The 24,807-nt window shown below is 46.5% G+C and overlaps 1 protein-coding gene across 3 annotated transcripts in view; it reads left to right on the forward strand.

Annotated features, from left to right (window-relative positions):
• The window catches only part of PLXNA4 (plexin A4), a 472,240-nt gene that overhangs the window by 48,303 nt on the left and 399,130 nt on the right, over positions 1 to 24,807 (forward strand). For all 3 annotated transcript variants that reach the window (XM_074573192.1, XM_074573194.1, XM_074573193.1), the window contains exon 3: positions 963 to 1,145. In XM_074573192.1, coding sequence (XP_074429293.1) covers positions 963 to 1,145 — 183 coding nt within the window. The remainder of the gene's footprint in view (positions 1 to 962; positions 1,146 to 24,807) is intronic.

Below are 24,807 nucleotides of genomic sequence, written 5' to 3' on the forward strand. Positions count from 1 at the left end.
AGCTTAGGCAGCAGCATTAATGAATGGGACCTTTTCTCTGGTTGTTAGGAGTTATGGGTATCTCCAACAAACACCAAAAAGCTCCTATAATAGCTGTGAAACCTTCCCCTCCTCTCCAAAGGACTTCAGTGAGTTATAGAACCCTGGTAAGATGGATGGATGGAGGATAATTTCCATTTCATGGGGAAGAAATGGAGACCCAGAAGGTTGAACTGCCCAGGCCAAGCAGTGTGAGAGAAGGACCCAGAGAGAACGATATGATTAAACTAACCCCAGGCATGGGGCGTGTGTGCAGGCACCATCTGTAGTGTTTAATCCTTAGAGTGCTCCCTACTGCAGATTTGACCTGGGATAACCAACTCTCTCCCAGATGGTTCCTGAACATGCCTTGGGGGAGTATAATTTCCAAGATGTAACGCGAGTGATGCTACAGGGTTTGTAGTTGGGAGGGGAGTGGTTATTTATGTTTCATAGATGTGAGCCTTACTACTGGATCTCAGGGCCAGAGGGCAGGCCAGGGTCTATTTTATTTGCCAGTGCAGACTTAGCTCAGTGGTTCTTATTTTGGATCCCACGGGAATGGATGTGCATACTTTTTTTTTGACAGAGCTAGATATGTTTAAGACATTTTCAGCAGACTTTGTCTTTGATTGCTAGGTCTTGACTGGTAAAACTGACTGCTAAAGCAGTAGGAAAAAGGCTTAACGTAATGTATCCTGCTGGGCTGTCATTCAAAAGAAGCAAGTTTCCAGTTCTCCTTCTGTCTGTAACTCATCACGCAACTTTGGGCAAATTTTTTTCCACCCCTGTATTTCTCCAGTCCTGCCTTTGTCATCGATTTGTCAGCCTGCACAAATCATAGGCATGTTACGCAATGGTGTCCCTGCTTGTATGGATACTTCCCAAATGGCGAAAGAAGTAGTGGCTTCATCTTTTTACACTCTCTTTCTTTTTCTTTATAGCTGTTAACAATTGATGACAATTTCTGTGGCCTGGATATGAATGCCCCCTTGGGAGTATCATCCATGGTGCGAGGGCTTCCCATTTTCACCGAGGATGGAGACAGGATGACATCTGTGATTGCCTACGTCTACAAGAACCACTCCCTGGCTTTTGTGGGGACCAAGAGTGGGAAACTCAAGAAGGTAAGACCTGACGTGGTTCTCTAACTCAGATTTTCATGTTCTGATGGAGACTTGCAGTGTTGCAGTCGTGTGAGCGCAGTCCTTATCCTAAGGTGCATCGCCTATTTTGAGGATAGAAAATGTTTTGGTTGGCAAAAAACTGCGTTTCACCCTTGAGGGATAGAGCTGATGTGAGAAAGGATAAAATCCTTCTTCCAAATTGTTGTTCATCAGCAAATGCATGTTTCTGAAGTCAAACCACAGACCCAGCCACAGACAGACTTGGTGCAGTTTACATCCAACAGAATATTTTTGTGTTCAGACCATCTCTAATTAAGCAGTTGATCACAGGGTATCTGTGCCTGCTGGAGAAAAACTGACTGCAGCTGAAGTTTGTTAAGAAAGAGGATTCATGCTCTGGAGGTCTTTCTTCAGAGCAATGTGACTGGACTGTGATTTCACCACGAGCCCAGCATGGGATTAGTGGTTGCTCTGTTTAGGTCAGGCTGGGTGCTTGTACTGAAGGAAGAGCGTTTTCATCAAAAGAAAGCTGTGTCTTGAGCGATAATGAGCATTATGTTTAGGGTTGACGCCACATAAACCCAAATACAATAAAAAGTGTATTTATGTTCCTCGCTGTGAATTCTCGCTAAAAATGTGCCTGTTGCATGGACGTAGCTCTGCAGTTTGCCATGTAAGGCAACAGCAGAGAGGCTGGAGAGGTGGAAGCTGGGAATTCTCTACCTGTGGTTTTCTCAAGGCAAGAAGAGGTATTAGAAGGGACCTTCTCACGCTAATGATGGGCAGTGCATCCATTCCAACTGCTCTGTGCCAGTCTGGCAATGTCTGTCTGAATGCTCAGCCCAGGGGTGTTGCAAAATATTATATGTGAGAGGAGATTGTGGTTTTGTCATAATAATGGAGATGGGTGAGAAGCTGGGAAAGGAGGTTGGGCAGAGCCTTGGGGGTTGGGTTGGGTGTTGATTCCTCTTGGAGTTCCTTCTGCAAATAAAAACTTCCAAGCTGGGGAGAGGAAGGTGCTATGAAAAGGTGACCCACTATGGCTTGTGTATAGGATGAACAGAGCAGGCAGGGGGAACGGAGTCATTTGTTCACGGATGCTTAAGGAAGGTCTGAAATCTGTGGTTTTGTTCCCCTACCTGTTTCTGCACTTAGAAAGAAAACCAGGGTTGTAAATTTAGACGGCATTGAACCCATGGTGAGGCGGGTCTGCAAGGGGAACGGGATCCTGCCCACTGGCAAATATCTCTGGCTTTGTTCAACAGAGGAAACGCTTCTGATGCTTTTGAAAAAGAGAATTTTTTTTAATTTTTTTTTTAAACAGTCTATTCAGGCATGTGGTAAAGGAGCCAAGTTGTGTTTTAAACAGTTGTAATAAAAATAATCTCCTCCCCTGACTAATTAGGTTTTGCTTCCCTGTCATCTGTGATATCATAATAAACTGTTTAGTTCTCCAGTCAGTCTCTTGGGGGGTGGGGGAATGGGGTAGGTGAGATCTGAATGGTAAATATCCAAAAGACCTAAACAGTTAAGAATGACTGCTGCTTCCCTGCACTCGCAAGCTTTTGGTTTGTCTTTTGGCTTCAGGAGAAGCAAACTCAGACACAGCTCTGTCTCTGCCATTGCAGAATCCAAGATGTAATTCCTTTTAGTAGGGGAAAATAGGAGAGAAAGCTTTTAGTGCTTTACAGAGTGTGGTAGAGAGCGGGGACAGCCTTATAGGGTAAAGAATGAGAGGAGGGGAACTGAACTGGCTGATGTAATTTGAGAAAGCTTCATTATATTCACTTTTTCCTAATGTGCTGAATATTCTGCCTGCGGTAGTTACTGCATTTGGTCCGTGTGTTGGAGCAGAGCTGGAGTCTCGGGTTGAGATCTTCTTCGGCTGAATAAAGTCTCCACCAAAGAGGCAGAAAGCAAAGCAAAAGGGGGCTCCCCTGCAAACCTGTGGTTGTTTTGGACCAGCTGATCCAGGCTCCTGGAAACCTTCAGTTCCTACGGGTTCAGCCCCATCCTTGCTGTGATTTCTGCAATCACTGGTTTCCTCCACGCACTGCTCCCCTCCAGGGCTCCTGAGGGTTTCTGAACTCAGGACACCAGCCTGTTTTCCCCTCTAAGTGCCACACAAGGCCAATTTGGCACTCAGAATTTTTCACTTGGCATTCCTTGGTCCCTGCCAAGACTTCATGGGCCTTTTGAAGCTCCGTTTTCCATCTTCTCTCATCAATCAGGTGCTTTGGAAAAGGAATCAGAGGAAATACTTCATTGGCATTGCAACTCCAGCATAATCCATTACGTTAGCATGAAGCTTGATTTATGTTTGTTGGGGATTTTTTTTTTTTAATATGCCTATGGGTAAATTGGAATAAGCTTTGTAGAATTAGATGAAACTCTAGGGTACCGGTGGACAAAGCCCAGGAGATGTCTTTTTTTCCTGCTTGCTGAGTCCTGCCACACATGATACGTCCTGCTCTTTCTCCTGGTGCAGTGCAGCCATTCGGTCAAGCTACAGTGAAGTATTTTGGCTAGCATGGCGAGAGGAGTTACTAAATTCAAGATAGCAGGATCTACTCTGTTGTTGGAAGACTCACTGCAAGTAATTACAAGATGGTTTTGGAGAAGCTTTCCTTATTTTTCCCGCAGTTTCAGTCTTTTTCTCTCCGTGTGTTTTTTTTATATGAAAGATGCCGACTGTATGTGAGATTTTGATGTATGTAATCCGTGAATACTCTGCAAAATACCCACAGTCATAAAGCAATATCTGTTAGTTGATATACAAATGTCACATGTCAAAGGAATTTATCCAGTGGCACACACAACTGAAGTAAAATATTGTGCTTTACAGGAACATATCATTAAAATGAAAACTAGCAGCATATCAGGAATCTGCCCGTGTAACCAAGACAACAAAGAGAAAGAAAAGGAAAAAACCAAGATAGAGATAGGGTAGGAAAAAAGTGAGTGAAACAGAAAGACAAGGTTGGCCCCGGCTATTTCACTGCCCCAGGCAAAATACATTGTGCAACCCTCGCTCATTCAGTTGGTCTCCACATGTAGCTATGTGGAAGGCACTGAATAATTTGCTGTAGAAATATGCCTTGTCCACAGCACAGCCTGGCCCTGCAGAATGAAGATATAAACGGGATAAAAATGCAAAGCTATGGAAAAGAAAAATTCCCCCTGTCCGTATCTCACGTATAGAAACCGGCGCTCTTAGATTAAAAGCCTGATGGGGGCTGGTGGTGTCTTGGGGATGGAGAAGGGAGGCCCAGGGTTGAGTGGGTTGGGAGACAGCTGGGTTCAGTTCGTTGCTCTACCAGAAACTTGTGGTGTGCCTCCATAGCTCATTTTCTCTCCTGCAAAGGGTAGGAAATATTTTGCTTGCTCAAAGAAGCGTTGAAGAAAACTAATGCATGAAAGGTTGTGAGGTGTGTGATCATACCAAACAGCTAAACTAGACAAATCAGATGGGATGGAAAACCAGCTCCCGACCGCTTGTGGGCATTAAAGATCCTGCGGTACTTTTTAATGAGAAATATTTCATCTTGTAGCGCTTTGGTCAGCTGCTGGTGTCTGTAATTACCTCCTGTTCTGGCTGGCCCGTGGTGTTCCCTGTGCTTCCGTACCACGTTGCCGCAGTTTATAATGTACTCCAGGGTGCCTTCGGTGGGCTTCGTTGGCAGAGTGAGTTCCTACATAGAGGGGGAAGTGCTTCGAACAAAACCCGTGGCTGAAAGTCAGTCGGCACCCCTGTGAATTTGTAGTGATTTTTTTTCAGGAGACACGAAAGCCTTACTTGAGTTTAACGAAGGGCTGTTTTGTCTCTCTGCGAACGGCAGCGCAGCCAACCATCGGGAACAGGAGTTATTCCTGGGTATGTGCTTCCTACAAACCACTTCGCTGTAAAACAGCCAGGTGCCGAAATCCACTGCCTTTCTTTTCCTTTGCACGCTCTCTCATTACACGCTTAGCTCTTCACTCTGGTGGCAGGAAAAAGCTAGAGATGTACCCATGGAGATGCTTTGCACGGTTTTGTATGCTTGTTTTGGATTTTTTTTTTTTTTTCCGGTGTGTCTGGCCAAATTACGTGCCACTAATACCTGTCACCACTAAGGGAGCGTAGCGGTATTCAGTATTCCTTGTATTCCTTCCCTAGGCATTTAATTTATGGGTCATTGCTTTTGTGCAGATAGTTTCCAGTCAAAGAAATACAACTTACCTGCAATTATTCTGTGTGTAGATGCAGGTGTAAAGGGCAATTTAAGTTTACAAATGTCAACCTGGGAACAGCCCTCAGAATTGCACTTCTAACAAAACAAAGCGCTCTGTCCATTTTCAAATGCTTATTTGAAAATGGAGTAGTAGTAATTTACATTTATTTGAAACTTCCCCATAAGAAATATTTTATCTTTTTTTTTTATTCCATCAAAATATTTCACTCAAAGCCTTTTCTATGCTAAATTCCTTGCAGAGAAAGAAATATGGCTTAAAAACCAATTCTTTCGCTCTGTGGCCTGTATTTCATCTTTCATAAAATCCCACCAGTTTGAGGTCTTTGAAGGGCTTTTTAGATTTGGACTGCCATTCGGGGTGAAGGTTTTCATTCAGATCAGACAGCTCTGAAATCTGGCCAGCACTTCCCACCAGGAATCACCCCTATTTAGTAGAGAATTCTCAATATCAACCGGTTTCATGAACCACCCTCTGGATTACCCTGAACCCTCGAGACCCGGCTTTCTTTGGATTCAGAGACAAAACACCATGGAGAGATTTTTAGATCTGAGAGCTCGGATTTGCAATTCTCGTTTTGGCCCATCTCACAGTTGCGTTGGGGAAGGCAGGCTTTCTCGGATAGATAATTGGATTGGAAAATAGGCACAAATCTGAGCTCCTGCTGGTTTCTGGCCATATAGCTGTGGCTATCCCATCCCATCAGCCAGCCGACAGCTCTCCTGGTTGGATGCTACGGTGCTGTTTACAGCCTTGAAGAGGGAGTGGGAACCGCTAACAACTATTGAAGGAGTCGGTATGTGGCTTGGAGAAGATGCACCTTGGTCTACGGTAATGTCAGGACTTCTTCAGTAAGGTAAATCTGAGGGATGCCCAAACCTGCAGCTGATCGCTATGAAGGGTCTTCTTGCTACCCCCTTCACATGTGGGTTGAGATCCCTTCCCAGAGCAGGGTTCATCCCATTTAGCAGGAGAGAGCAGCTGAATTCTGGTGAGACTGGCAGCGTGTCAGGTCCTTCCACACAGCTGGATCGCTCTCAAGTGCCATGAGTGGACAACAGAAGAATGAAATGGAGTTTTCCATGCAAAACATTTTGAGCAAGGTAAAAGGGTGCAAGAGATGGGCAGAGACCCATAGGCAACAGAGCTCTAGGTGGGTTGGTGACACCGTGACGTACCCACATGGAAAGGGGTATCTTCCTTTTCTTGTCTGATACCTCACCGCCCATCCAAGGAGCTGGAGCTAATGAGAGAGTCCTGGGTTTGCCATGCACAGGTTTGCAGTCTCGTGATAACTGCAGGCAAAGACAGAGATCCTCACTGTTCCTCCAGGCGAGGGGGGTTCTGCATACGCACAAGACGAGAAATCCTGCTCGGTTTTGATGTTCCCTGGAGGATATTCTGCTGCTGACAGCTCTGGGCGAATGTCGGCAGGGAAACTCGGCTTCCTTCTCCATCCCTCTGCTGCTTTGAAAGAGTCAGGGATTTTTTTTTTTAATTTTATTTTTTTCCCCCAACTGTTTGGCAAGTGGACTTGACTGCTCTGAAAACACGCTGTAGAGGCTCTGGCTCCTGCTGGGAAGCTGGTTTCTGTGAGAGGGGCTTGTTCGCTCTGGCCTCTCCTCACAGCTTCCTAAATCAGCAGGAGTCCGAGTGTTTCACTCACTTGTGATGGAGTGATCCCGCTTCCCGTCTGAATTTGACGTCTGTGAAGGCTGCAGTTGTCTGTGTCCTTCATTGATACACAGTCCCTCTTTGAGAGGTCGTTGCTGGCTTAGACACCTGGAGAGTACTTCAGTTTTCTGGCCGTAGCATTCGGAAAGCTGTAATTTTGGTAGTTGTGGTGTACTTGGCTCTTGATGCTTGTGTGGAGTGTACCAGCCGGCAGCCCTGAAAGGGGGGGTGATGGGAATCTATGTGGACGTTGGGCAGTGACACCCATTTGTACTGGGTCATGCAAAAGTTGTTGGCTGGTGATACTGGAGTCCAACATGACCTAGAAGTGTTGAGTGATTGGATACTATCTCCATGGGTGAAATCAAAGATGCAGGACTTGTGCATGCCAGTGATAGGCTGCTGTGCTGTCTCTCTTCCCCTGCTGCTTTGAAGCCTTGCAGATGGGTGGGTATCTTTCTGTTACGCTTCACCTTTCTCCAGCTAGAGGTCGAATGAGGTGGGAAGCAGGTTGCCCTGTGCACCTGTTCATCCCAGAGCTGCAATCACTGAATCACAGGGGTTGGAAGGGACCTTCAGAGATCATCTAATCCAACCTCCAGTCAGTTGGGAGGAACTGGCTGAACAGCAGGTCTGCCATCCAGATGGACTTAAGAGAAGATGGTGCAATGGAGTTGACAGGAACTCATTTAAAAAGGAGAAGTGTGAAGTCCTGCACGTAGAAAGGAGTGACCTCTTGCAACGATTCAGGCTGAGGACTGCCTGGCTGGGGAGCAGGTCTCCTGAAAAGGACCTGGGGATCCTGGTAGACAGCAAGTTACACATGAGCCACCATTGTGTCTGCGCAGTAGAAGAGGCCAATGACCCTCCAACCCAAACCATTCTATGATTCTACGACATCCTCAGCTATACAGACGGGGGCACTGCTGGTAGATTCAGGGGAAGGTGGTCATCTTGAACTCAATTGCTAGACCGTATCGAGGTACTGTGGTCACTTTTAAGCCCCTCAGTACAAAAAAGGTGTTGATCAACCAGAGAAAAATCAGGAGAGGGTGAAGAGAGCCAGGAGCTGGGGAACCTTCCCTGATAGGAGAGGATGAGAGAAATGAGCTTATTCAGGCTGGGGAAGAGAAAACTTGGAGAAACCTAACAGCAGCATTCCCATGCCTACAAGAAGGTTATTGAGAAGACGGAGACAAGCACTTCACATTAGTGAGTGGTGGGAGGACGTGAGACAGCAGACATAAGTTGACATGAGAGCACTTCCAACTGGATGTAAGGAAGAGCTTTTTCCCATGAGGACAGGCAAGCATTGAAGCAAGATGTTCATGGAGGTTGTGCAGTTGCCATCCTTGGAGATTTTCAAGGCCTGAATGGACAAAACAACCTGGTTTGATCTCAAAGCTGACCCTGCTTTGAACAGGAGACTGGACTCCTGAGGTCCCTTCCGGCCTGGGTTGCCCTGTGATCCATCCTCTGCTGCAAAACCCCAGGCCCTAAACCACATCAGAGGCCCTCTATCCAGAACTGGTGCAGCCAACACTTGTTTTAAATACCTACTAATTGCTCTGTCACTGCAGGAGTGCAGTTAGCTTGTTGCAGTATCTAACTGCAGTAGGAAAACTCCCTTTTTTTTTTCTTTTTTTTTTTTTTTTCTGCTAGGAAGGTTGCTGTTCCCAGCAAGAGTTAGAGCCTGCTTTTTGGCAGTGAGCGATTAATTTTCCGTGTCTCTCCCTCAAGTACCCCTCTCTGCTTTCTGACTACTCAGCAGTCTCCGTGCTGGTGCGCAGGGTTTGGCTGAGCTGTGCTTTTGCTGGGCGCCTTGCATACATGCGTGGAGCGCTGCTCTTTCTTTTTTTGGAGGTTCTGCTTTAACAGTGCCTCAGAGCCTTGTCAGAGATGGGATCTTGCAACCGTGCAACGAGATTTGCAAATGACCATCTAATCCCTCCAGATGCAATCTGTACTTCAACGTCCGGAGGCGCTTGCTGGCTGCTGCCGTGCATTCTGCATGGGTGGTGCTGTGCCATGCGTTTTTATTTCCAATTCCAGGAGAAATAGCGGGCTCCAGTGGACCCATTGCAGCAGGGAAGGCAGCAGGTTGTAACATCATCTCTTCAAACTCTTCCTTTAAGAAGCCGCAGCTTGAATTTGACAGGTTTCCAGTCGCAAAGCAGCTGAGCCGGATTTCCCTCCGGTGGGCTGAGGATGCGTGCTGTGCAGGCAGGGGGATGTTAGTGACAAAAGCAGACACAAAGGGACAGATAACAATGTCCTGCTGCAGGTTACCTTGCTGAAACCCATGGGTCCTGCATCCTGCCAGGGGACAGTTTGCAGTGATGCTGGTTGTCACTTGCCTTGTTGTGGTGGGGGATTTTCTGTGTGGTGTCAGCAGCTCTGATCTGGATTCAGGCTGCAGTACCTGGCGTGGCTGTGCTGCTGATGGAAACCATGTAGGGCTTGGATACAAGGAAAAGCAGATGCATCCTTGTGCCCCCCCCTCCCGTTCTATATAATTCTGTTGGTTTTTGTCCCTCTGTTCTCTGAGAAGTGCTCTGGATGGGACATTAGGTGGTCAGCTTTAGTCTTCACCTGCTACTTCTGCTCTCCAGGGTGACAAAGAGAGGCTATTTAACTCCTCACACACTCCATCTAATGCCCGGATGGATGCCCAGCCAAAATGACTCTTGTCATTCCTTCCTCCTCTGTATCCCCTTCCCTTTTGACTGGGATAATGACTTTTCAGGGAGCCCTTGAAGTGCCTCTTGCATCTGCCTTTGATTTGAATGCCTCTTGCCTGCTGACCCTTCTTACGGGAAGTCGGCTTAAGTGCGGTTCTCCTAATTAGTTTTGCTTTAATTTAATCTTTTGAAATAATTTTATCAAAAAGAGGAAACCTTCTACCCACTCTCTCATTTTTATCTTCTTGTTTTCATGCATGGTCTCTGGGTTTATTTCTCTATTTCCCTTGTCTCCAGATAGGACATTATTTGCATATTTGATTAAGCTCCATATGTTATCAGGGAGCCTGTTGAAAGAACAGCAAGTCCCTGATAAGGCGCTGTGCATCCGTCTCTTCCTTTCACCATCCTCCGCTCTATCCCCCTCACCATCCTGAAGCCGTATCTCAGAGATATCCCCAAAATCACCTCTGCAGCCTCTCACCTCCGCCTTCTCCCGTTGGCCAGATCTCTGCTTCGGCTGCAGATGGGCATTGATGTAGACATCACAATTTGACAGCTCCTGTCTCTAGGAAGGAAGAAGAAAGGGTGCAGAGGTTGGGAACTGAGTTTGGGTGAAGATGTCAACCATGATGATGAGGTCCAGATTCAGTTCCCTGCTCTCTCTGAAGTCCAGGATACCATTGTGCCTATGGGGTATGTGTTGCGTGAAACCTGCTTGTTCCCACTGTTCACTCATTACATTGTCCAAGGCTTTGTTGAGAGTCTCAGCTGGACTATTTGCTGCACGTAGTTGCTGCAGTCTGGACTGACACCTTTAACTCATCTCCCACGTGCTAGAAACGACTGCTGTGCAGAGACAGCAGAGTAGGGGAAAAGTGGCTGGATACAGAATAGCCATGAACGCAGATCTGTATTTTTTCCCCTGAAATTGGAAATGCATTTTAAAATGTGCGTATCTATGTGTGCGTGTGCATGCGAACAATATTGCTTAAGAGTTTAAACTCGTGCCTTCCAGCCTGTGTTCTCTGACTACTGCTCTGTGAAAACAATTTGCCTTAAATAGTTTTCCCAGCCCACCTCTGGGAACCCTGTAATTTAAAAGAAGTTGTGGATGCCCCTGAGGAAACTTAGGGAAATGCTCAGTTTAACTGTAATTCTTCCTCCTGCTGCTGATGCTTAAACTGGGTGAAGCTCTGCTCGGTTTGTGACCCATAGCTGGGCATTTCTTGGCGGGGGATCAGAGGCCCAATTCCTGGTGTGGTAAAGGCCGGGTGGGTTTGTAACAGCAAACAAAAGTAGTGTAATTAGCCATGTTACTGGAGTTGGAGGAGGGACCACCGCTTGCATAAGGGGGCCATGGTTATTCAAAAAAAGCCTTTCCCCCAACTGACATCCGAAGTGTAGCAACACGTGGTTTGATTTATGAGCCAGCTCTTAATTAAAAGGCAACAAGGAATGCACCTCCCTTCATTAGGGTAAGCAACTTTTGGCTTGAACTAACGTGAAGAGCCTCTCTCCACCTCTCCCCTGCACCCACCCAGACTCTCTGGTGTGCGGCAGCCCCTCGGCGTCAGCGTGGTGGTTGTGAACCCCCGTTGGGGGGCTTTAACGTCATCTGTATATCCACCACTTATGAATGTTGCTGCGGGTGTATGTGAAGCCAAGAGAAGGGAAGCAGAAATAAAATCTCCCCCTGTTCTTCTCCAACTTGATCTCTTCCCCTTGCGCTTCTTTCATTTTGCTTTAACGACTTTGGCTTGCTATGCTTCATCATCTCGCTCTCATTTCGTCTTGGTGGCAGCCTGGCTTGAGAGCAATCAAGCTTTGATGGATTGCTGGTTGTTAGACTCATGTGTGTGAAGCTTTGGGGGGAAGCATGAGAGATTTGTGCGGGTTTTTGTAGACCCCGACCCATATGGTGTCTGCGGGAGTGAAGACGTGTGTTGCTATGCAGGATTCAAGGATCTGTTCCTGTTTGGTCTGACACTTGTCTTGTTGGGTTTGTTTTTCTCCAAAACCCTGTCAGTAGCCTTTCACCTCTTCGAAAGGAAACCATACGGAAGAGCTGCAGGTCCTTGGCCCTTTCTGAAATTAGAAAAGCTATCATTGCTGGGTGAGGGGCAGAAATACAGACTGAAGGCTAGGCCAAGATGGTTAATCAAAGCTGTGGCTCCAGGAAAGTCCCCCTAGGATTCTGTGCCCAGGGTGGCCAGAAAGCATCTTGCTAGCTGTGATAGCAGCAGCTAACCCTATAGATTTGAATGCAACATGATAGGGTCCCATCTAGGTTAATGTCAATAATGCTTTTTTTCATGAACTTGACTCTGTCATTACTTGGCTTTCTTCGTACTGGCCAGCATTCTACCAGCTATGACCCCAAGGATGATCATTCATCTCCTAAACTTAAAAGGAGTTGAGTTGTGTGGTGTTTCAACGCAAGACCCCAAAAGGAAATAGATGCGCTAGTTAGGTTGGCATCCATACTTGACTAGAGACAGCTGGACTGTGTTCTCAGAGATAACCCTTCCATGGGCCACGTCCCATAGAAGATCACTCCTGGTAAGAGTTGTTCTTTTGTATCAGCAACATCACATCAAGTATGCGCCAATGCCTCCAAGCTGGGATCCCCCTTGGTGCAGTGGGCCTGGAAGTGTGTGTTGGAAACAAGTCGAGCACTCGCAGGCTCCAGTGGGAGATGGGTTGGGACCCTGGAGGTGCCAAGAGAAGCAAAGTCTAGAGAGGAAAGTTGGGAGCCAGTTGTCTGTGGGTTTCAGCTCTGGTTACACTCTGTCATGCTGAACATGTTCTGCTGATGATTCACGGGGCTGGGTCCCTTTGGATAACAAAACACGAACTCCTAAGGGACTTTGGTGGGTTTTGGAAGCTTTACTGATGGTTGTTTTTCTAGCTGGAGTGCTACGTTGGCAAAGGACCCCAGCACACTGTTGTATCTATGGCATCCTGGAAATGCAAACCACTGTTTCAACTGCCAGCCGTGCTGGTATCCCACCCTGCTGGGATGCTCATGGCTGTGGTCTGGAGTCATCTTCCCATTTGACTTCTTGTAACTCTTTTTTTTTTTTTTTTTTTTTTTTTTTTTTTTTAACTGAGGCTGGCAATAAATTCCAGCGATGTCAGGGAAAAGGTTATCACCGAGACTGGCAGAGACCTCGTCATATTAATTTTTCAGAACCGTTCTGATGAAATCTAATTAAACATAGCGACCGGCACTGTGCAAATCTCCCTGTGTTTGCCTCACTTGTCATATGGTTGATTAAGGCTGGGTTATCGGGGGGAGTTTATGACTTGTGATATCTGCTGGGGTGGATGTGGTTTCGCACACTACAGGCGCTTTGATCTTTTCCCCACTGCTTACAAGTTTCTGTGGGTTTCTTTTGGATTTCATACACAATCGATTTATCTCCTTGGGGTCTAAGGGAACATATTGATGATAGAGCTAACCTGAGCGGTAAGGCCATGCCGTGCATGCTAATGCATATCTCCTGCCCTTCAGACAGCATCTCTGTGTTGGTAAGTGCTAGGACCTTGGCATCCTGTTAGGTTTGAGTATTTGTCCATCTCTTACAATGAGAGTGACTCATTTTGTTGTTTTCCTACAGAATGGAGAAAAAAATTATAAAAAGAATATGTAAAAAAAAAAAAAACCCACAACCCCGACCTGTGCCAAAACAAAACCAAGTGCTTCTCTCTCCTCTTTTTCAACAAAACAAACAAACCTCCAAAGCTCTGAAAGTTTTATGGTCTATGAAACAACCACTTGTGGTTATTCGACCTCCCAGTCTCCCCTTTTCTCCTTTTTTTTTTTTTTTTTTGTTTAATTAGCTCTTTTCTTACAGGTTTCTCTACCGTGAGATAGAAAAGTAAAAATCTTTTGATGCTTTCAAGCCCCTTTCTCCCCCTTGTGATGATGTAAATGAATTCCCCAAATCCCACCTAAATTCTGAATTGTTAGCTAATTTGTTATTCATGGAGAAAAAGAAAATGTTTCCAAATTTATATCTCTCTGTTTTCCTTGCACGTCTGTCTTAGCATGCAATATATGGAGAGATGCAAGATCTTATGAGACTACTGCATTTAGGCTCTTTGTTAAACTTCTTCTGCCGGGTTAGCATTTTCGTCTGCTTGGATGCTGGAGAATTGAACTCACCTGGGAGCCCCGGTAGTGAAATAAATTACCATAATATAGTGGGGAAAGAAAAGATTTCAGGATGGTGATAGCACAGGGCTACCCTGGCGTATTACTCCTGTTCATTTAGAGATGTTAATATGGCTTTGGGCAGCATGACTTGGATATTCTTATTTTGAGGGAACAGGGCTGGTTGGGCAGGGGTAGTGCAGGCAGATGTAATGCCTAAATGCTGAGAGTCCCAAACGCACCCTGACACTAATTGTTAGTAACTATAACAGCAAATTAAAGCTGAGCTTTGATTGTTAATTCATGATTTTTAAGCCAGTCTCTCGTTTTTAGGGGAAACTGACTTTTTTAGGTGCAAAGCAGTGACGGAGGGCAAGAGATTGAAAGAGCTGTTGCAATTAGTATTCCAATGCTCTGCGGTTAAAAAAATTGTTGGCATAATGAGTGTATGTGCAGATGCAGGACTGTTCACTAAGGTGTTGTATGCACTAGTGGGCTAAAAAGGATTTGTCTTGAGGGGAACCTTCTAGGGGTGACCTGAGCTCTACCCGTCCTGCAAAGCTCTGAGCAGCCCAAGGTTATGATGGGGCAACGGTCAACAGGACCTGAATAACCACAAACTCATTACGCTGTCGTCTGACTGCGTAAGATACCAGCATGGATATTATGGTGTTGTTTTTTTTCTTCTCCTGGGTTTTCATCTTGATCATGCTCTGCAGCCCCTGCCTGTCTCCCGCTCTGCGATGTAGCCCAGGCTACCACCGTGCTGCTTTCTTGCCTGTTAAGGAAATCTCAGGCGCTTTCCTCTTAAAGCTCGCGCTGACATTGTCATGGAAGTGCTGCCCTTCTCCTCGCTGCAGAAGGCAAGCCCTGCTAGGAAAGATGATATCACTGGCACTAAATATACACCAGCCATCAGGCCCCTTGTCCGTGCCAGGGATGCTCTGGCAGACTCTGACGTGACTTATTTTCTATGTTTTGTCAATTCTGTCGGTGGCAGGTGATTTCATTAACCGCTCTTTAATTGCTTGCAGAGAGCCTAGCTATTATTTGTTTGTTTTCACTCTCCCGATGGAAACACATGCTGGCAGCTTCCTTGCAATTCCTTCCTCCAAGGTGCACAGACCAGCCTTGTCACCCAGTTTCGAAACTTACTTCTGTATTTTTTTTAATTTTTTTGATTTTTTTTAAATTTTTTTTTTTTTGCTAGAGCTGCAAAGGTTGGAATTGGAGTCAAATTCGCAGAAAGTTCATTTTCAGGATTTCCGTCTAGTGTGCTGTGGTGGGATCCGAGGGCTCTCAGTTATGTTTCCTGTGTGCCAAGAGCACTCTGGGTGATCTTGGGCTCAGCTGTTCCACCTCCCTATTTCTTCTGCTGTAAAAGAAGGAGAGGTGAATGGGAAAAGGGCGTTTGGGAAAGGACTGAGTTCCTCCTTGAACACTGTCTGGACTGGGGATGGGGTCTTGGCAAGATTTACCCCATGTGTGTTCTCTGGGATAGTCAGTGTATGTTGCTCCTGGATCTTCCTCACATCTGCTGCATCATGTGGACAGTGTTTGGCCACTATTTCTTCTGCTGTCTTGCCATCTGGTTCGCTTTGTCCAACAGCAACCTTGCCCGACTGTCCTTTGACCTTGCCCTTCAGGGTATTTCAGGTTTCCCTCTTCCATCTCCTTCATTCCTTACCCATAAGTAGCTTCCTTCAGACCTCCACGGTTTTGTTACTGCTGGCTGGTCCTTTGGCCTTGTTCATCTTGGATGTCCATTGATGGTTTGATCTGAACATCAGACTGAAACATAAGAAATCTGAGTTACTTTTTCTGCTCTGCTCCTGACTTTTATGGATCCACCTTTAGGAGAGTGGGAATTAATCGCATTAAATGTAGATATCTCTATCCAGAGGAGGTATTGTCAACTCCCTTTCCAGTCCAGCAAGAGAAATCTTAGGGAAATTTTAGGAGACAACTCATCCTGCAGGAGACTGAAATTGCCTATTTTAGGTCAGATGAATTGTGTCCTAAAAATGTCTCTTTCTCTCCATTAGCAATAAAGGGGACTGAGGGCAACTTGTTCAGATGTAAACACCCTTTACATCTCTGTTGCCTGTCTCTAAGTGACAGTAATGGTGCTTCCCTGCTCTGTCTGGTGAACAATTAGTGGTTGTGAGGTGCTCCAACATTATGACAATAGAAAAGCTCAGTGCAGAGTTATCTTGTGCGTGATTTTCCTGCTGGAATTTGATTAACATGCTCAGCTGGGAGCGTTTCTTTTGGTCTTTGGTACTGTCGTGTATTTTCTTCATTCTAATGCAGGTGACTTAATCCAACCTCTTCTATGAAGCTCAGATGCTCTTTCCTGGCCATGCAGAGGACCATACACCTCAAGGTTGCAAAGAATATACAGAAGATGGCTTGAGAGTGGGCACACTGGGCTGCAACATAGAATCATAGAATAGTTTGGGTTGGAAAGGACCTTTAAAGGCCATCTAGTCCAACCCCCTGCCATGAGCAGGGACATCTTCAACTCGATCAGGTTGCCCAGAGCGCCATCCAACCTGGCCTTGAATATTTCCAGGGATGGGGCAACATGGACCATTGTCTCGCCCCCTCATTGTAAAAAAACTTCTTCCTTATATCTAGTCTGAATCTTCCCTCTTTTAGTTTAAAACAATTACCCCTTGTCCTATTGCAACAGGCCCTGCTAAAAAGTTTGTCCCCGTGTTTCCTGGAGCCCCTTTAAGTACTGTAAGGGGCTATAAGGTCTCCCTGGAGCCTTCTCTTCTCCAGGCTGAACAACCTCAACTCCCTCAGCCTGTCCTCAGATGTAAACACTCTTTAGGAGAGATGCTCCAGCATTCTGATCATCTTCATGGCCTCCTCTGGCCCTACTCCAACAGGTCCATGTCCTTCCTATGTTGGGGGCCCCAGAGGTGGGCACACTACTCCAGGTGGGGTCTCACCAGAGCAGAGTAGAGGGGCAGAATCCCCTCCTTCGCCCTGCTGGCCATGCTTCATATAGTTTAGGAGACAAAAGGGTCTGCCAACAGACCCAGCACGTGTGCACCCCTAAGTGATTGATTCTTTGTGATGTTGTTACAAATGCTCCCTAAACTGCTAAAAGCTTAGGAAAAAAACTTTAGGCTCATTTAAAAGGGAAAAGGAGCCTGCAGGATTTATGGCATCTGCAGTGACCGGGGGCACTGCCAGCGAATTCAGAGTTACGAGTGGATGAACAGTCTGGTCTCTTGTTGGGATCGCACATCTGACAGTTGCAGTGATCCTGGGGCTGGCTCTGATGTTATCCCGGTGAATTCTGCTGCTGCACATAGACAGGGCATCACATCGCCACGCACCAGCACCGCGTGATGCTCTGGGTGATGGGGCACAACTCAACAGTGTATTTTGGAATGCCCAACATAACTTCTGTGTGATTTGGAGACTGAAGTTAGTAGGATGGGACATATTAAATAAGAGAGGAAGTATTTAGGCATGCAAAGATGCAATCATAGAATCATAGACTGTGTTGGGTTGGAAGGGACCTTTAAAGGTCATCTAGTCCAACCCCCCTGCAGTAAGCAGGGACATCTTCAACTAGATCAGGTTGCTCAGAGCCTCATCAAGCCTCATCAAGATACTTTCAAAAGTACTTAGGTGTATGATTCCAGTTGCAGGAGGTCCTTAAACCCAGGGACTTGCAATCAGAAGCGCACAAGAAACTGGAGGAGGCAGACACTGAAAGGGGAAAATGTGGAAAGGTGCAAGTTCCTTAGAAGGATCTGAATGAAGTGGAGCAGGTGGTTGATGGGAAAGGCCAGATCAGATTGGGGGCGATACAGAGAACACGAGGGCACGAAGAGTGGTCAGAAAAAAACCTCGGTATGACATAATGGCAGAGCAGGAACCCTTGATCTATTCCTGGCTCCGTTGCTGATTGCAGCATGACCTCAGGCAAAACGCGTTCCTCTCTACATGCCTCCTACGCTCTTCTCCGCATAGCCTGCGAGTCCTTCAGGGAATGGACTGTCACTTGCAATGAGCACGTCCTGCACCGAGCACGGTGGCACTTTGATTTCGTCTTGAGGCTTCCCGGGCAGCTGAAGCGTTAGTTCAAAGCTGGATGTTGTTGGGGTTCAGCTGCTTTCAGAGGCAGAATTTCCACTTGCAAGACTTCACTGCTGGCTCCTTCCACGCGACACGTGCTTGTGCGTTTGTGCAAGGGCTTTGGCTGAGCTCTTTCAACACGCGACTTTTCTTAGACCCTCGTGCGTCTCTGATTTCCCCGCCGTGCGGTACGCAGGAATGCTGTCCTTCGGCCTCCCCGCCCCCTCCCAACAGGTTGATCATAAATTAGGTTCTGATGTGGGGATTGAATTTCACTCCAGCTGCAGGAGCTGTGGCACATCTGTGGTCCTCCTGTGGTTAATGGCTTCACAAAAATGAAGCAATAAAGGTTATGATGGCTGTGTTTTAACCTCATGGCCCTCATTCTGTTCGACAGGAGTGTTTCTTGGGAACAGTTAAAAACCCACTGCCTGCATTTTAAATATCTCCCAGTGATGTGCCATCTTTGAGCAGCTTTTATGAAGGGATTTTTATTTTTGAAATTTAACAAAGCGGAAGCATCTTTTTTTTCTCTTTTTTTTTTTTTTGGTTTTTCTTTCAGAAAGATGAATTGCCTCTCTTTAAGATAAACAAACTCATCTCTGAATTATGCCACAATTTAACATTTACATACGACAGAGAAGTTGGTGCAAAACAAAAAGGGAAAGGGAAAAAAACCCCACGCTTAACTTGAAATCTTCCAGTGGAAGCCTGTAATACTCTTGTAAGGGATGCAGTCATGCACAGGGTGGGCCAAGAAGGCCAATGGCATCCTGGGGTGCATCAAGAAGAGTGCGGCCAGCAGGTGGAGGGAGGTCATTCTCCCCCTCTACTCTGCCCTGGTGAGGCCGCATCTGGAGTGCTGTGTCCAGTTCTGGGCTCCCTGGTTCAAGAAGGACAGGGAACTGCTGGAGAGGGTGCAGCAGAGGGCCACCAAGATGATGAGGGGACTGGAGCACCTGTCTTATGAAGAAAGGCTGAGGGATTTGGGTCTCTTCAGTCTGCAAAAAAGACGGCTGAGGGGGGACCTTATCAACGCTGATAAATCCTTAAAGGGCGGGTGTCAGGGGGATGGGGCCAGGCTTTTTTCAGTGGTGCCCGGGGACAGAACAAGAGGTAATGGGCACAAACTTGGGCATAGGACATTCCATCTCAACAAGAGGAGGAACTTCTTTGCTGTGAGGGTGGCAGAGCCCTGGCACAGGCTGCCCAGAGAGGTGGGGGAGTCTCCGTCTCTGGAGACATTCCAAACCCGCCTGGACGCGTTGCTGTGCCACCTGCTCTGGGTGACCCTGCTCTGGCAGGGGGTTGGACTAGATGATCTCCAGAGGTCCCTTCCAACCCTACCATTCTGTGATTCTGTGATGATTTGTCTGTAAGGAACAGTTCACAGCTCTGGTCACCAATGAGCCTTTCAAGGGAGAGTGCTTCCACTCTCTCACAAACCTACTGTCTGTTGTGAAAAGCCACGATCATGAAAACTGAGATGTGACTTTGGACACCAAGCTTTTACTGCGTCTGAAATGCTGGTGGTTTAGCAAGTATGAAGTGAGCATCCTTAGAAATTAAGCCCTTTTCAGGTGTCTTCTCTTAGTCCTCTCCTGATGAATACCAGTTCCTTAAAATATCATGGCTGTTTTTTAAAAGGAAGTGAAGTCTTGGTGCTCCAAACAAGACTACAGACATCTCTGCTGGGTGTTGTGGATGCTACTTAATGCGCCACTCAGAGATTTTCCAGCCGTAGGATTTGGCTGCCCAGCAGATCAAATCAATAATGTATTTATCCTCCCAGCTCTGCTGACAGGTATGGAAGTGGTAATGTCCCCAAGTTGCAGAGAGAGCAAAACTATTCAGGCTACGTACTTGGATGCCTAAAGTGGATTTACCTGGAAAAGAGGTAGATATTTAATTTTAGGAAAGTGGCCTAGATCACCTCCTAGCCAGGATGTACTTGTGTATATAGGCAGCAGAGTTCAAAGCATCACTTATACCACTCCTTCGTGATACCTACCCATCTATTTTCTGTACAAATAACTCAAAATGCTGAAGGGGAGAGTCACGAAATGCCTGGTGCATGTTGGTGCAGACATGCACTGGGGGTATGTGACTCCATGTGAGACATCGCAGCAGGAAGTCTGAACGCGCACAAGCTACATGAATTGTGGTGCAGGACAGGGGTGAACCTCAAAGTTCCTAGAATGACAGCAAGATTACTCCAGGGGTGAACCTCAAGGTTCCTAGAATGACAGCAAGATTACTCCATTAATGAGTTATTCTGCTGCACTCGGGAAAGAAGGGCTTTTCTCTGACTGTTTTTCCACCCTGAATTTTGTTTTGCCCCTGGTACGGTTGTACGCAGATCCCGCCGTCTTCAAAAGCTGCTGATGGTGCTTGACATGCCAAATTCTTGCAGAAGGGCAAGTAAGGCATCCTAGCCACCCCCTTGGAGAAGGTGAACAATCTCTCGTTTATTTATTTAACTTGCTTGCTATTAATTGCAAAGGATGACCCTTCTCTCAAGTGTTATGAAGCGTATTGACTTCCTCTCTACAGGTCTTCCAAGAGACTTGCCGCTTAAGCATGCTCGGCATAAATCCTGAGAGGGGCCCTGGGACAGTTTTTGAGGAACATGGGGTCTGGTGTTAGAGCTAATGAGCTTGTTATGAGACATATACTGGTATCTCTAGTGGCTCTGTCCTTTGCCACTGTGTCCAGCCTGTCTGCAATTAGGAACAAGGTCTGTGACATTGTGCTTTATACAAAATCTGCAACGAGACAAAAATGTCTGATTTTCACTGAACATAGCAGAAACTCATGATCCGCAGAGTGAGAACAAATTTTTCTTCTTTATGACTTGAATTCTTTAGAAGTCCCCAAGGACTTACTTTTGTAAATTGGAGGGTTTTTTCTTTTTTTTTTTTCTTTTTCTTTCTTTCTTTTTTTTTTTTTTTTTTTTAACAGAGCTGCTGCCCATTTTTCTATGGATTCAGAGATCAGAACGGTGTTAGCCCAGGTAGTTGAAGCTGTAACCCTGGACACAGTGCTTACAAGGGCGTGTTAGGTAATTGATATTGATATATTGACAGGGTAGAAGGCGAAAGAAGAGTATTTAGATGGCTCTGAGAGATGGGGACACACAGATCTGGGCCCATGTTGCTTACCTGTCCAAGATAAGTCCTGCACTGTATCTGTAGGAGGACAGTAGTGAAGCAGAGTGAAAATGCAAGATGCAAGGCCACCCCTACAAATGATTCCCTTTTCTTAGATGATCTCCAGAGGTCCCTTCCAACCCCTATCATTCTGTGGTTCTTTGCTCATGATCAGTTAAATCAGAGAATACAGGTATGGAACAGGACAAGAGGTAACGGTCACAAGCTTGAGCATAGGAAGTTCCACCTAAACATGAGGAGGAACTTCTTTCCTGTGAGGGTGGCAGAGCCCTGGCACAGGCTGCCCAGAGAGGTGGTGGAGTCTCCGTCTCTGGAGATGTTCAAAACCCACCTGGACGCGTTCCTGTGCAACCTGCTCTGGGTGACCCTGCTCTGGCAGGGGGTTGGACTAGATGATCTCTGGAGGTCCCTTCCAACCCCGGCCATTCCGTGATTCTGTGAAGTGACCTCAAAAAATCTCCCGATCCCCTCTACCCTGAGGAAAAGCCACTGTGGCTAAACCATTCATCTGGGATGTTCAGGTTAACTTGGCCATCGTAGTGTCTCAAGGATGAGCCCTGGCACCTCTGCCTGACTTGGATCATTTCTAACCGTTGGGTTTGCAGATTTTGCCCTTATTTTATTCTATTGAATGTCACCAGCAGGCAAGCTCTACCCTACATTGGAGGACATGCCCTTCTAGGGGATTGTCCAGCCATTGTCAGACAATTAATCTGAATTACCCCATTCAGTTCGGTCCTATTCACTCCCTGTGATCCATTATTGTCACCTTTCTTCCCTGCCATTAATATCACCCAAGCTGCTCTTTCTTTTTACACTGGAAACTTTAAATGGATAGATACGTTAATTGGTATCATTACAACAAACGGTCCTTGTCACGCTGCAATTTGGGCGAACACTTCATGTTGCCATTTAAATAATGAGGGTTTTTTTCTATTTTTTTTTTTTTAATGCCACTGACAGCTACTTGTGTTTAATTCATTTTGATTTTGTTAGGAGGGGGAAGTTATCAGGATTGCATCATTAAAAATGCATGCTTGGGTTATTCATGCATGTTTCATATATCCCTGTGTATGATCCATCATAATTCAACATTAGCCAATGGGGATACCAAGTGGAATGGGTCTGCTGAGCATACATATAATTCAATTACACCCATGACGTCACATTGATTGGATTCTTAATGACACCTCCAAGCCATGCTGTGAACAGGGCTGGGCAAAATGAAGGTTTCTGCTGAGGCTGCCTGCGCCTGGGAACACAAGGTTTGTGTTACCTCTCCAGATTTGCGGAAGTTTGGATCTGATAGGAACCGGGCAGCGGCTTCGGAGCTGCTCAGCAGCCGGAACTGAAGGCCAGATGGGAGCCAGCTCAGACAGCACAGCACGAACCTTGACTGCTATAGGAGTTGCGCTGCTTGGGCTGTAATAAAGAAATAAGATGTTCTCCCTGCTGTTCGCTGCTGTTATTAAAGTGCTTTTACCAGTAGAGCAGTTCCCATGGCAGAGGGACAAACGTGTCATGCTGCAATAAGTCCTCCTAATCTGGTGTAACTCTGCTCGCAGTGGGGCACAGGTTTGGTTAAAGCCCCCTTCTCATTGATGGGTGATTGTGGAGGTGTGTGGAGCTATTCCCTGCAGCTGAAAAGGGAGATAAGGAGATGCAACTGGTGTCACCTTTATCCTTTCCTCTTGTCATGAATCCTGTTTTAGAATAAATCAGTAATTCCACCTTCCTCCCCCCTCACCTTCACTATGGTCTTTCACCCCCTTTAGACATTAGGAAGAAGTTCTTTACAATGAGGGTGGTGAGACACTGGCCCAGGTTGCCCAGAGAGGTGGTGGAGGCCCCATCCCTGGAGACATTCAAGGCCAGGCTGGATGAGCCTCTGAGCAACCTGATCTAGTTGAAGATGTCCCTGTTTGCTGCAGGGGGGTTGGACTAGATGACCTTTGGAGGTCCCTTCCAACCCAACACATCCTATGATTAGTAAAATAAATTTCTCCTTTCCAGAGCCTCCCCGCAATATGCAGAATGAGAAAGTGCTGTTCCTGGGGTCCCATGGGGCACAGGGCAGAGGTTGGGTAATGTAGCAAGGTCTGTTATTTTGACAACAGAAGTGGGCTTGCTCCCAGCGGATGTTTCTGATGCTCTGAGCACCGTGGGTTGTGTCTCTGACAGCCATCCGTGCTGCTCCTCCCTCTCTGGACCTTCAAGGTCATGCGGCAAGAAGAAAAGGGTGGAGGGACCAAGCTAAGAGGTTGAAATTTGCTTGTTTTTTGGGTGAGAAGACCTGTGTTGGTCTCCAGTGGAGCTGGAGAGGTTGGGATACAAGTTGGAGAGGGGAGCATGGACAGCCCCTTCCACCCAACATGTTGTCAGCAGCATCTGCTTGAGAGCCAGTCTCATCCCCTCAGGAACGATGAAGTCTTTGTTGGCTGCTTGAACCGTGCGTCTTTGCACAGCATCTTGTGTACTTAGATGCTGATCTCAATTTGGGTGTCCTGGCACTGCTGCTTCTTGGTATTAGTCAAGTGAAGCAAGGATCGCTGATGCAGAGTTTTCTTTGATGTTCCGTTTAAATAAAAAAAAAGGAAGACTCGGCATCCCTCGCTGCTTCTCACTTCAATATATTTAATAATAACTTGCTCTCCATGAGTCTGTCCCGTGCACCCATATGCCTCAGCACTTTTTAAGCTCTAGTGAATTACAACCCAACAGTGGATTCTCTCCATTTTATTGGTGCTGGATCCCAAGCCCAGAGAACTCAAAAACCCTTCTGTTTCAGATCAGGGCCAGGAGAAGAAATCACTTCTGCTTCTGACTCCTAGATCTCGGCTTCAAGCACATGAGCATTCAAACTACCGATCCTATTGATTTTCAATTACGGCTCAAATGGAAGTGGTTGTAGCTTTGTGTTAACCCTCAGGAGACTTTGCCCTGTCATCTCTAGCAAGGAGCAGGGGGGAGAAATCCTGTGCTGCCCGTGCTGACGTGGATCTGTGGCCGACCATGTGGCTGAAACTCACTCCTGTGCAGAAATGGCTTTCACCGCGTCTTGTTAAAATAACAAATTCACTTTTTATGGGGATGGGCATTCTTGGATCCGCTGCTGGGGGCAATGCGCGGGTGTGTGGCGTGAAGAAATCATAGCTATAAATGCAGAGTTATTGTGGCGTGGCATAAAGTTATTGTTGGCATGAGTATGGGGTATTTTTAAATTGCGAGCAGACTTATTTTAAACGGCAGCTGTGCTGAACCTTGCTGGCATGTTAGGGGCAGTCCCGGCAGAGCTGGGTTAGCAGGCAGAAGGCAGATGAGAAGTTTGAAGCTGCAAAATTCGCACCCTCCCTTCCCCGATTTTTAGGGTGGTCAGTGTTTCAGTCTATCGTGGGTAGGTGGCTGTGAGTTTGTGCTCTGCGTTTCGAGGGTGCTTTCCCCGTTGGATCTCTCAGCTCTTCACCAAAGCCAGGAAACAACCTGTCCGTTCTTCTGGCTGGAGGTGCAAAGGAGTTAAATAACTTGTAGAGCCAGGCTAGGATTGCAGCACGCTCCCTGCAAAATAAAAAAGATTCAAGGACTGTAATTCCCAGCAGCCTGGCCAAGAGCTAGAATGAGTTTCGTGAGATTTGGGTTTGTATTGGACT

This window comes from Larus michahellis, chromosome 1 (assembly GCF_964199755.1).
Source record: "Larus michahellis chromosome 1, bLarMic1.1, whole genome shotgun sequence".
In the NCBI taxonomy this organism is placed as follows: Eukaryota; Metazoa; Chordata; class Aves; order Charadriiformes; family Laridae; genus Larus; species Larus michahellis.